The following is a 13,922-nucleotide window of genomic DNA, read 5'->3' on the forward strand; positions in this document are numbered from 1 at the left end:
GAAGTGACTTTTATTGTTGCTAGGTGGTGGCTAGATTTCCACCTCGTGTAGCTATACATGTAGCTTAACACATGGACACGTTTCAAAAGCAGTCCTAAATTTTCAAGAACATGGTTATATTAGGCAGCTGTAGTGATGTAAGCCAGGAGAGTAGAGCTAAAAGCGCTTGCTCCAAAATAATGGAATTTTTTTCTCCTTAAAAAATAAATAAATAAAAAAATTTGTACTGCCAGCAATTTTAGAATTGTGATCATCTTAAAACATCTTATTCTACCACACTAATGATTTTGGAATCTAGTGCCTCTTGCAGGAAAATATTTGATTTGTAAATGTATAGAAATGAAGAATGAGTTTCTGAACAGGACAGACCCAAGATTATTTGGAACTTGATGACCAACTCCATTATGGTCACTGAAAAGCTCAAGCCCACATGGTTTAATTATCTAAGTGAGAAACTTGACCTTTTTCTCACATCTCTGTTCTAAGCCTATCTGCCTGTCTGTATAACTGTGTGCTGCCAGTAGATGGGCCTTTGTCAGGATGAGGCAGAGGAAGGAGCGCAGTGCCTGCAGTTCAGCTGATCTTCTGGCCAAAACCCAAGGCAGAGAGTGTTATTCCAGCTCCCATCTGGAAAATGTATCCTGAGTGAGCTGTTGCAATCCTGTGGTTGTCCTTTTAGCTCGTGTATGCTCTGGCTTCACCTTCACTCTGTAAAAGTCTGCTTAGTGTTAGTGTGGTGTGTAGTGTAGGCAGGCTGGGAGATGCATTTTATTGAAGGGAAACATCCAATACCAATATATATTTACATGCATGCTTGCTCTCTCCTGATAAAGAAGTCACATTAAGCCAAAAACGAAAAGTTGAGATATTTCTGTAAAGCACAGCTGTCTAAAAGGGGATTTTAAACTCCATTCTTCCTACTTCATTTGTCTCTTTGGCATCTCTCCCAGCCCTGTCTCAAGGCAGCAATGCTTAGCTTATGACTCTGATGGGCTCTTCCAGTAAAACTCCTGTGCTTGAGCCGAACATATTTCCAGAAATTATTTTTTTTTAACAGTGGGTGTTAATACGAAAAGGTGGCCTTTTAGATACTTTCTGAGTTTAGCATCAAGACTGGCTTCTTGCTGGCCAGTTAGGTTTGGTGCTGAAGTGCCGATGTCCGCTGGCAAGGCAGTTTGAGAAAGGATTTGACAGTGCACTGAGCAAAGCTGGAGGTGTCTGCTGGTGAGGCCCTGCCTCTCAGTGCTGGTACAATGGCATGAGCAGGTGCTGCAGCAATTCTGCTGAGCACAGGACCTAGCCCGAGGCTCTCAAGCTCTGCTGCCTCTGGGCAGCAGCTTGAGTTGAGGCGGACATTTTGTGATGGCTGCAGGCAGGATAAGTGCAGGGAAAGCTTGGCTCGGTCAGGGTTTGTGCTCCGATTCCCCTCGAGGAGAGAGGCTAACACTGTCAGTGTACAGTTGTTATCTTTTATTGTAATTATATCTACGCCCTTCGGAATGAGACAAGGGCTGTGCTATGCCCATAGAGACTAGGATGTGAATTCTGTCTTGGAGAAACTACATTCAGATAAAAGTCAATAAGCAATGCAAAAGCACAAGCCAAAAGGAGGACTGTGGGTAAATGACAGATACTATGTTTAGTTAGCGTAGCTAATGTATGGTTATTGTATAATATGTTGCCACTAGAAACGACAGTAACTGTCTTTAAAGTTCGAGTCACATTGTACAGCCTCTGCAGACTATCTGCTTTTATTGGCACATTCACAAAGGTAACTTTTGCTGTTCAGAAGATTTTTAAGTCTTGTGTAGAATTTTCAGGTCATTTCATTGTTCTCTTTCACTGCAATTGAGGATATGAAAAAGAAGACAATTTTTTGCCACGCTCATTAATGTGTTTTTTTAAACATATGTTTAACAAAAAACCTGTCAAGCTCTTTTTTCCCTTTCCCCCCCCCTTGCTTTCCCTTCTGTCTTCCCCCCCCCACCTCACCCTTTCCTTCCCCAAAATCCAATTGGACTCTGGTGCTCCCTGTTTTACTTTTCTAGTATTTTGTATGTTTCGTCATATGCATATGTATATTTGCAAAATACATTTCAGAGTATATAGTTGCTCTCTGGTTTTTGCACTGTATCAGGCCTTTCCAGTTGAAGCATTGCAGAAGCTACCTATAATTTTGACAGTGGCATTGTTAACTTAAGTCAGCATCATACTTACTTTGTCTGGGTGTCGCTTCAAGTGTAGTTGTTCCCACTCAAAAAAAGCCTCATAATTTATTCATGTGATGTTCTTATTTTACAGAGAAACACAACTATGGTCAGAATACTACTGAAAATGCAGTTTGTTCTCTTGCAGTAGCAATGCGAATGCAGGTTGGTGTAACTTCAAACATTGTAAAACTTGTTGCTCTTCCTGTGAATTGTAGAAACTGCTTCCACAACTTCGTTTTTTAAAATTTTTGTTTTCTTCTTTTGACAATCCTATTTGCCTCTTGTTTTAATGGCAATTCTTAATCAGTTGAGGTGAGTCATGCCTGTTGCACTTAGTTACATTAATAATCAAACATGTCACAGCTCAGATGACTGTAGTAAAGCTTGCCAGAAACACTTTTATCAATAATCTAATGTTACTTCTTCTTACAAGGTCAAGAAGATTATTTGTACTTGCACACATTTTTTGTCTCTTGATGGATAGATGGTCCAGAAATTTGATGTTTTATTTGGAAGCAGCATGAGTCAGTCAGTGAGCAATTAATATCTTCTATTCTTTCTAAGACGTGAGAAAATAATCGTAATTCTCAGTTTAGCCAGAATAAATTTTTTAAGTGCCTAATTAGAGATCTTTTTTCTGCCACTTATTGTATTAGTGACCTTGTCTCCTTTTGAAATCTGAACAATGGCACAGTCGTAGAGCAGCAGTTGTTTTTCCTTTCATCCTGAAGTCATGAGTTGGAGCGATTTTTTAGTTGTTTTTTTTTTACTAGCTTTTGCTATAAAATGTTATTTTGACATAGTCTTGACATCATTTGGAATTAGCATTCAATATTTATGGTTTGTTTAAAAACAGAACATGGTAAAAAATACAGAGCGATGGATCCACTCCCAGCAGCTCAGAAAGTGGGATCTCCACTGCTTGAAGCTTCAGCCTCTCTCACCAGTGCCTAGGTAATAAGTGGTTTTGTTTTTGTTATTCTTTTGTTTCTTTTTTTTTTTTTCTTAAAACAGACAAAAAAAAAAAAAAAAAAAACCCACAAGTGTTATATTTGACAGTGAACCTAAATATATCCCGTATCTTATTTTAATCTGCTTATCTCAACTGCATGTTGCACTTTTTGCTGTATGCTTTCATGTGACCACAGCCTTCTGCTTCCTATCAGTTTTTATTTTTATGGTGTTCATTGGTGCCAACCCTTATTGGTTATGCCTAAAACTTGAAGGTTTCACTGAGGGGAGGAGGCGAAGCCTTGTGGAACGTCAACAGAAATACAAACTATAAGAAGTTTTAGTATTAGATCACTCAAATGGAGGAAAGAGTTTACGGATCTAATTAAGGCGCTTTAATTTCAATGGCATTTGAAATTGTTTTTATTTTCTTCCCTCAGAAGCATTTTCTTCCGTGTCAAACTTTTCAATTTATATCTGGATATGAAGAGCAGGAAGCGCATTTATTCTTCTAACCAGAATATTTCCCATCAGTTTCTGCCATTCACCTCCTAAGGCCCATGTCAGGGTTTCTTGTATGCCCTAGTGGAATTGGTGATGCCTCCAAAGTTTCAGGCAGCCTGAGTTCTCGTCTGTGCTCAAGTGCTTGCTGTGTGTTGGTTGTGGTGGGTGGCAGAGAGGGAAGCAAAGGTGCTTGAAAGGAGATTTTGCCATAAGGGAAGACTTAAACATTTGTGTGTGCATACTTGTGTGCCTGCTCCTGAATTCCACTGCGTTTTTGAAAAACTGTAGCGAAAAGTTTTCTTTTGAAGCACTTCAGTTCACTTTTTGCTGCCTCTTACAACCATTTAATGGGAATGGACACAACTTGTAATTTAAAACAGAGATGCCAAAAGAATGAGTTTTCTGTCATAGGCAGGGCCGCAGGGGGAAGAAATTCTTGAGCTTTCTCTGGGCCAACATGTAATAATACTCTGAGAGTTAAAGTTTGAAAAATATGTCCTTGAATAATATAGTTAAACAATAGAGTAAAGCATGTGTTATCATGAAAATAATGGCAAAGAAGCTCTCCAAAAAGCATTCCCACCCCTCTCTATGGCATTGTGTGTTTATTATATACATATATGCATATTTAATATACAATGCTATAAAGTACAACTGGTTATAGGACTTCCATTTATTTGATTACTCTATGGCTTTATGTCTCTTTCTCCTTTTAAATGTAAAATACAATGTCAGATGGAAGGTATCCTGCAATAAAATACAATCTTGTAGCAGTACACAACATTGCATGGAAGCAGATGGAGTTTTCATTGAAAATGAGGAAAGCTGCTAAAGCACTAAAACTAGGAACATCTGCTTTTTGATTTCTGTGAGAACTGGGTGTTAATTGAAGTATTTCCAAAGGTTTTGGAAACAAATGGAGGATTTTCATACAGAAAGCAATCTTCATAACATAGGCTGAGTAGGTGTAGCTCCTTCCCCACATCTTTTAAATCTTACATTTCGTAAATTATGATTTGATGCTGGCAATAGTATACTCCTTGGTTTACAGATCTCATTCACACAGAAGAGCCAGTGATGCAGATTTGCAGCTTAATACCAAATGACATAACTTACTGAATAATTGCAGTATTTCAAATATATATTTTAAACATATAACTATAAACTAAAAGAGCTAGCTACAAATGTACTCTTCTAAAGAAAAGTTATGAACAGGTCTTTAATTTCTTGTGTTTTAGAAAATACATTTCATCTGGAAATGTATAGTAACATAATGTTTTGTATGTGTTGTTGAAGGTTCCTAAAGGAACTTCAGATGAGGAAATGACAACGGCAGTGGTTTTACTCAGGGAGAACAGTTGGTATCCAGTGTCAATTTTACTTGAAAAATATTTGTTGTTTATTTAATTAAAATCTTAATTATTAAGAAATTCTTTCTTTCAACTTAGTTACAATTTTGCAGTTGTATTAGTTTTACTTCTTCCACTTTGTGCTAGTTGTGGTGCCTGCAGGGATGGGAAAAGCCTAATTGCCTGATTATTTCTTCCAGAACTCAGAGGGGCACTGTTTATGGTGAGAGGGCTGAGGGAAATAGGAAGGGCTGAGATTGCAGCAGAGAGTCTTAATAGTCTGTCCTGAGATTTGAAACAATAGCTTCTGTCTTTTAGTAAGGAGAATGATTTTGTTTATAGGAGGCTTATTTATTTATTTTAAAGTAACAACAAAAAACACCATGTTAACTTTCTGTCATGTGAGTCCACATACTTCTTTCCTTGCTGAATACATCAGTTACTTTATTGAGAAAATAGATCACTGTACAATTTCTCTTTGGTTTAACCTTCAAGGGACCACAGTGCCATTGCCTAACCAATGTTTCTTTGGTACTCAAGTTGTTTTTATCGACATAGTCTGAAGAAAACTAATTATTCTGTGTCATGATGTTTGTAAGCCACTAAATCCTTGTGTTCTTTATATGTTTTTATGGCTAATTGTGTTTGAAGAAAGTTTGAAGAAAGGTATATCCTTCCATACAAGAGGATGTGCTTGATATGTCCTTGAAAGTGATCAGATTCCAGATGAGTACATGCAACAAAACGATCTGCAGCCCACTGAGTGCTGTGCTTGAGTAGCTTCTTGCCCCGTGGTATTTGATTGTCTCAGCATTTGATTGGATGATTTCTGGGATTTACTTAGATGTTAGATATCTAAGAAGTACCTTTGCACAATGGTCGTAGTTTAGGTTATCAGTATCTTCAAGGAAATGCATGCAATTAAGCTACACAAACTGATTATTTGCTGGTGGATGCACAACAGCTAAGTCCATGCTTGGAGCTGAAGTTTGGCAGTAGTTCTGTATTAATCTGTGAATGTTTGAGGTTTTGCAGACTGTTTGAAAATCCAGGACATTAGCTTTGATGCCGTTGCCAGATTACGTCTTAAAAATATTGTGATCAACCAAGACTACGGGAAGGAGTTTAGCTTGGAAAGGCTGAAAGTAATTAATCTCCTGGTAATTTTTTTTAGCCAATTTTCATGATGGTGCGAACAATTCTAAGCTAAGGGAGATGGCTCTTCAAATCTTGTGTGCCTGACCCTGGGCACTACTGCTGCTGGAGCTCACAGCTGCTAAAAGCTTTGGGGAGCTTCAGGGAAAACTAGGTTGAACTCACACAACAAAAATCCACGAAGAGGTATTATATCCAAAGAGTCCAGGTGGTCTAGGTCAGGAACTGTGGATGCCTAGTCCCCGGGCTGCAGCCATCTTCTCTCTGCAGCCCTTGCTCCATGTTCTTCCTCTTTTTCAGGCTGCCACTTGCAGTCCTTGCAGGAAGTAGTTTATAAACTCAATGCACTTCTGGTCTAAATCCTGTGCATTAATCTTCTGATATATGGCAGCTTTCAATTTAACTGCTTTAAAGTTGTGTGAATTGATCTTCCAGTGCCTGATGGGGGTGTAGCGAGGTTTAGGTCACTTGGCAGCGCCCTCTGATGAAAGGCACAACATGCACAAGTATCATGTTTAGCTAATGTGTTTATGTGATTCTTGGCCACGCAGCATGTGCTTTCTACTGAAGTGCTACATGCACTTCCTGGGAGGGAGGAGAAGAAAAACACAAACAGAAACCTTCATTCTGTTGGGATGTGCTGGACCATCCAGCAGATAGGTCTCTAATTTGAGATGAAAGCATTACATAGAATTTGGAATCTGATTAAATGAGCGAGCTCTGTGAAAGTATAACAATTAACAAACATTGCATCTGATTTTCAGTATTATACTAGGTGTAGCCAATGTTTAGATTTTGTTAATAAAATTTGAGAGAAGATTGAAAAATTGATAACAATAACCCCATTGTTGGAGTATTTGCTGTTGTTTTGTATTCTGTCGTCGACCACCTAAGCTGAGACAAATCTCCTGGCTCCTATTTGTTTTCTTTTCCAGCGATATTGAGATTTCCCGAGCGCAGAGTCCAAAAGCTGTTGATGTACTTGCCAAGGAGATAGGATTGCTTACAGATGAAATTGAAATCTATGGCCAAACCAAAGCCAAAGTACGTTTGTCCCTGCTGGAAAGGTTAAAGGATCAACCAGATGGAAAATATGTTCTAGTTGCTGGGTAAGAATGCACAGTAATGTGATTAATGTGGACCCTTTCCACTCAAATTAATATAAACATGTAGCTTACATCTTTGATATACTGCATAAAACCCTGACTGTTTGGGGCTGTATGTTTTTCTGTTCTGAAAGCAAGCAGTTTTTGAAGTTTTGTTTTTTTTTAAAAAACTAATGTAACCTTTCTCTTACTATGGAAGTATATTCTCTAAAGGTAGTTTTTTTTCTAAGCTGCTTAATCTTGTCTGCTGTTGTGTGGAGTTTTTTTATTGCTTTATAAGCATTTTAAATGTTTAACTTGAGTATTTAAGTCTCTGTGTGTTGTGGCTGTTTATAAACAAACTTTAACAGAAGCTGTGTACTAATCTTTTGATATTAACAACAAATACCTTTTTTATTGAAGAATAGATTACATATTTAAATAAACCATGTTTTTTGTCCGAAATGTAGACATGTCTCCAGGCAGGCTTATCCTGTTCTCTGTTCCCACGATTACAGCAAATTCTATGCTCAACAGGATTTATGTGCTTCTTTTCTGAAGAACTGCTTTTTCTTTGTCCCTCATTTAGTCACACAACGCTTTTTCATTCACCTGGTTTCTTAAATTCTAATTGTGAAAAAATGTTATGCTTCTCATTAGTATTTCAAATGCAATTTGTTCTTCATGGTTTGAATAAATCCTTAGAGTTGCTTCTTTGTAAATAAAACAAGTTAGGTTTAAAATATATAGCTTTAGGCTAATCCAGAAGAAGAAAGCTGCTTTTAACTAGCTTAATCTACCAGTTCCTCAGTCAGATAGTGTTTAGCAAACTTTTTGCTTTAGTACCTTCATGCTTTAGTACATTTCTGTGGGGTCTGCCTGGATTTCTGGTCTTGTCTGAAGTGGATCTGTTGTAGACTGAGAGATCTAATGTTACAAAGCTGAGGCAAATGAGTTGTGAAACTGTCTTCAAACCTATAAAAAGCTATAGAATTGAAATATATAAAGATGTGCCTGGAGGACTTTAGAGCAGTTATTTAAGATAAGGAAAGAATAGTTGGCTGAGCCAGTTCTCTACTTTGGTAGAGTTTTATTTTATCTTTTGTTTGCATGGAACTGAAGAGCAGTATTTGACTGGATTCGAAAAATCTGCTACTGTGCACTTTCAGGCTCATGTTGTCAACTGCATCAGTCAGGCACCATGCAACTACAGACTGCCATGCTTCTCTTGCAGCAGTTTCATAAAAGCAGAGATATTTGAGGATAACATGATGCAACACTCAATTTGGGTGGATTTTAATTCTCAGTCACTTCACCAGTACTTAAGCTTCATATCTTTTTCTTCCCTAGTCTCCTTTTTTGAAGAAGGTATCTCAAGAAGGTATCTCTGTGCTTTGTTGGAGCAGAGGCAGACAAGCATATACATACGGAAGAAAGAGCAAAATTTTGACTAGCTGGATGAAAAACTGGGAACAAATAGAAAATTGTCTCCATAAGTTTATATGGTGTGTGTAAAGACTCAACTGCACTTCACACACACACACAAAAGGGTTGGTTTTGATACCTACAAAATTTGATTATGCAGTATGTTGCTTCTCTGAGTTCACTACATCAAACATAGTGAGTGTAAAACCACTTCTGCATAAGGGTTATTAAGGAGTGCTTGGGCAATAATAGTGGAGGACCTCTTCTGAAAGAGTAAAGTTTGAAATATTGTACCTATTAGATGTATGTATACAATGAGTGTTCATGTGTTCTCAGCTGTTCTTGTTTGCTAATTGGCTGTAGCAGATTTGCTACATGGCTGCAGCCATTTTAACAAATCTGAGGGGCTGCATCTGGTGAGAGAACGTTTACTACAGTAAGCACTGAACACCACTCAGATATAGAAATTGGAGCAAAACAATATCTTCATTTACCTTCTTCATGTTCTACCTGCCTATGCAACTTCAACTAAAACTTGTCATTTGGATTCCTATGTAGGCTTAGCATAAGCGTAGATATTTAGAAACTATTTTAGAAATAGTAGTATATAGCAGTATATAGGTATTCAGGCTAACTTTTCAAGTCTTTAAAGAAAATGTTTAAGATATATGTGCTTATACTTCTGAGCATTTAGTCTGATGGAAATATTAGCTGTGTATAATGAGAGTGTATGACGGAGGTATCCCTGTCTATAACAGGGGGTTGGAACTAAGTGATCTCAAAGATCTCTTCCAGCCCAAACCATTCTATGATTCTATGTCAACTTTCCATAAGCAAAGGTGGTGAAAAGTGTGTGTGTGTGTGTGCGCGCACATCCAGGAATGTGGAGAATTCCCATCTATCCATGATGCAGCCAGAGACATTTGTGCCTGTAATAGGGCTTAAGTGTTTCATGATGTCTTGGAGTTATGAGTATTTCATGCAAATGCTCTTCTAGTTTATTTCTGATGTGCCCATAGTTGTTGGTCTGAATAGCAACCAAGATTTATATTTTCATTTACAGGAATGGTTACATTTATGACTTTTTAAAACATTGCTACTAATTCAAAAGTCTTACAGGCACTTTCTGAATGCACACAAGTATAATTAAATGCAATAATTATCTGGTGTGCTGAAAAATTAAGTTAAAAATTGGTTAAAAATTAGTTATCCAGATGAAGATGTTTCTTAGTAAATTCCATTTTCTTCTATGTTAACGGCATTATTCCTTCCCCCCTCCCTCCCTTTTTTTTTTTTTTTTTTAAATTCTCATTTCTTACTACTTTTTTTTTGTGTGTGTGGTTGTAATTTGCTATAGGACTCATTGGTTGTAATTTGCTATAGGACTCATTCAGAGCCATTGGGATCAGACTCACTGATTATCTTGGAGTAGTTAGCTTTTCTGCATCAGCTGCCAATGTTTGGACTTTTAGCATGCAAACAAATTCTGTTGCAGGATAGTTAACTTAAACTGCCTCCCATTCATTATGTGTATACATGTATACATGAGTATGTGAATGAGCAAAGCCTATGCGTGACGTAGTAGCTACTTTTAGTGTCCAGGGTATGGGCCATGCATTCAAGCATGTAGACTGCATACTGGTAAACACAACTTGAAACCTTCATATAAAATTTGTTGCATTCTGTGTGTATTCCAATCATTTGTTTTGATATGCAATTATAAAATACAATGCTTTTTTTTTTTTTCTTAGGAGGAAGTATGATGGTTTTTGAATGCTGAAAAACTTAAAATTAGTATTTTTTCTTAACTTCAGTAGATTATTTTGTGATAAACAACTTTTTTGGTAAGATAAAAATGCACTGAAGTGGTAGCTTAATGCTTGTTCAAGCTGTATGATGGTAACTATTCTAGGAACAGAATTCTCAAATTTGGAATTGTATTTACTGAGAGTAGGTATGTATTGGATTGTATTTCTGCTCGCTGTATTTTGTGGCCCAGAGGTGCTTAAAAGAAAAGGTGTAGACATAAAGAAAACAAGAAAAATATGGAGAAGAGTAGATAGAAAAAGTAGCATTGTTTTGATGCACTGAAACACTCAATAATCCAAAGTAAATCGTAAGGAAGACTGTCATGTATTTTTAGTGTCATTGAGTAGGTGCTGATAGGGATTATCTTTTCTTAGTCTTTACTGACTAGTGAGAGTTTGTATTTGTGAATTCTTCAGTCTTTTACTGGCTTTGTTCAGTTATTGTAATTCAACAGCCATCACTGTGCTTTTCAATCTGGAAGCTCCAGTCCCATTCTAGAGATGACACTGCAATGTTGTCATGCTCTACCCTCAGTAAGTGATGTGAGTTCCAACTCTTCTGTGCTCAGAAATAAATTTTTGACAGTTGAAATCTTGGGTGAGAGGTTTATTTAGGTAAGGCTGTCATTCATGAAAACTCTCTTGCCAATCGCCTTGATTGCAAAACTTCACGGATTTCCACGTGGAACAACGGAACAGTGAACTCATTAAAATGAGAATTAAAATTGAAGTAGCTGATTTGGGTGAGCAGAAGATAGGAAACTGGAAGAGAAGAGTTGTCACATCCAGTAGAGTTCTTACTGGAAACAGAATGGCTGTGGTAACTGTGAGGAGGTTACAGCTGGTGCAGTGTATCATTTCACTGTTTGTTTATTTTCTCTTTGTCAGATCTCATGTAGCTTTCCCACAGAAGTAGCTCCACTGCAAGCTAATGTGATGTATAACAAACAAACAAAAAGTCTGCATGTTCTTATCTTTGTTTAGATATATATAAAGAGAGAAGGCTTCCCAGTGTTATGGAAATCTCACTTTGCCAAGGAGCTGTTGACCACTTAGTTGGTTGCAAGGAGAGGAATGAATGTGACTAAAGACAGAATGATTTCTGTCTTTAGACTGAAACATATTAAAGAAATGTGAGGAAGAATACAAATACGTGTAAAAAATCTCTCGTTGCTCATTAAAATTTACTGCATTTTAAAGTTTTTTTTCCCTAGATTTGCATGAGATCAAAACATAGCATTGCATATCTGTTTAAAAATGCACAACTGAGCTAAAGTTAGCCTCTGGCAATTGTAATTTTATACTCATGTGAGCTAGTGACCTCAGTTGCAAGTGTGTAGGCTCAGTAGTGTAGCCAGCAAAAACATCTAAATGTCTACAAAGCTGCTTAAATGGATTATTTTATTTATAAAAACTGATCACAGTAGGCCAGGTACAAAAGGGAAGATATTTAAAGTAAACTTTCTAAGGAAATGATTGGAATGGAAAGCTGTTTCAATTGTAGGCTTTTTATTTTTACCTTTTTAAACTGGTATTTAAAAGTGAGGTTGAGGTATCTATTGAAACTGTTAAATGACTGTGCAACTCTCAGTGCTTATCCTGTAGTCTCCAGGCTGCTGCTGAATCTCTCAAAGTCAAAGGTGTCCTGCCACGATGTCACATGTGAGATGAGAAGTTGAAGACAAGTGATTGTCTAAACCAAACTGACTTCACTGAATACAGTGGTTTGCAGGGGTCCTTGTGATTTGTTAATTCTGTTAGGTGGAAAGAGTCTAAAAAGTCAGGTTCCTGTTCTTGACTTCTCAGGGATTTGTGCCCATTCCTACCTACTCCAGTGGACAAGAATTCTTTCAAGTGTGTCACCCAAGAGCTGTAAACTATTTAGAGAAGTCTGGTTGCTGGTGTTCTTACTCCATCACAGCTGTCTTTGTACATTTTGAGCATTTAGATCTTTATCTGAGTAACTTTAATTCCAGGAAAACTGTGGATCCCAGGATTTCTTAGAAGGGAAGGAAAATGATTAAAACCCATTTGAGGAATACACTGAAAATGTAGAGCCATGCAGATTTTATATAGTGAAGATCATAACTGCAGTGCTGTAGCTGTATGTAGCTATAGGCTGCAGTGTGGGTGCAGGAGTACACTGGGGAACATAAGCTTGCTTTAGTTCAGTTTTAACTCTCACTTGTTGATGGTTAGTTCTCAGAGCACCACATTCATACTGGGGATGTGTCCAGTGCTGAGTACCAGTATACTGGAAATCTAGTCTCATAGAAAAAGCCAGACAGGTTAGCAGAGTATTTTGTAATGTGGCATTTGGTGGTATGAATCTTCTGGAACAGGTAGATACTATTTTTCATGCAGCTGCCAATGTGCCTTTTGGCTGTAGCTGAAGTATTTGCCTTTTTCAGTTTCCTTTCCTATACTGAGCAGACTCACAGAATTGTAGGGGCTGGAAGAGACTCTAAAGATCATTTAGTCTAACCCTCCTGCCAAAGCAGGCTCCCTACATCAGGTCGCACAGGTAGGTATCCAAGTGGGTCTTGAATATCTCCAGAGAAGGAGACTCCACAACCTCTCTGTGCAGCCTGTTCCAGTGCTCTGTCACCGTTACTGTGAAGAAGTTCTTACACACGTTTGTGCAGAACTTTCTGTGTTTGGTTTGGGGCTATTTCCCCTTGCCCTGTAGCCACGCACTGCTGAAACAAGTCTGGCCTGTCACACCTAACAGTAAACTGAACTTTTGATTTTACTTTTTCATGAGAATCAGTAAGTCCCTCAGCCTCTCTGCATGCCAAATTAGTCTGCCCTGGGGGGCACTTGAACAATAAGCTAGTGACAGTCTCTCTGAATTCCATCAAATGTGAACTTCACATGATGTTTAAAGATACCAGTCACCATCAACCAGAACCACTGAGCTAGTAATAGTTGTTCTGTTATTAGTGTAACTGTTGTATGCACCAAGTTTTTGATTTTATGCAAAGTCCTTCACTAGTAAGTTGTAGTAAACAGTTTTAGATGCCTGTATCACAGCAAATAGTTTGAGTTTGAGGATTTTTTTTTTTTTTTTACTTGGTTGATTTAGTTTCACTTTTTTAAAAAAACTAATGGCTTTAAGTGTTGTTATCTTGTTAAGTCTTTGAATGAGTGCAGTAATCCCTCGAGGTTAGTTTTTTATTATCTAAATCCGGCTTTAATACACAGGAATAAGAGGATCAAGTGAAAGAGATTATGGCAATAGACAAAAGTGAATGAAGCAGTGGAACAAGGAGAAACTATACCAGTAATGACTTAAAGAGGTTTTGGACAACCAGTGTTAGAACAGTAGCCAGGGGAGTGAAACTGGTTGTGAAAGTGAGTTAATCTGTTTGTAATGCTCTAAAAGAAAGTGTCCCGGGAACAAAGCAACAATACCAGAAACAGTGGTAGGAAAAA

The 13,922-nt window shown here is 37.7% G+C and overlaps 1 protein-coding gene across 2 annotated transcripts in view; it reads left to right on the forward strand.

The window, feature by feature from the left end:
- Positions 1-13,922, forward strand: part of MTHFD1L (methylenetetrahydrofolate dehydrogenase (NADP+ dependent) 1 like) — a 142,887-nt gene that overhangs the window by 20,964 nt on the left and 108,001 nt on the right. For both annotated transcript variants that reach the window (XM_085217035.1, XM_085217034.1), the window contains exons 9-11: positions 2,302-2,372; positions 3,067-3,164; positions 7,105-7,278. In XM_085217035.1, coding sequence (XP_085073161.1) covers positions 2,302-2,372; positions 3,067-3,164; positions 7,105-7,278 — 343 coding nt within the window. The remainder of the gene's footprint in view (positions 1-2,301; positions 2,373-3,066; positions 3,165-7,104; positions 7,279-13,922) is intronic.

This window comes from Meleagris gallopavo, chromosome 2 (assembly GCF_905368555.1).
Source record: "Meleagris gallopavo chromosome 2, MGAL_WU_HG_1.1, whole genome shotgun sequence".
Lineage (NCBI taxonomy): Eukaryota > Metazoa > Chordata > Aves > Galliformes > Phasianidae > Meleagris > Meleagris gallopavo.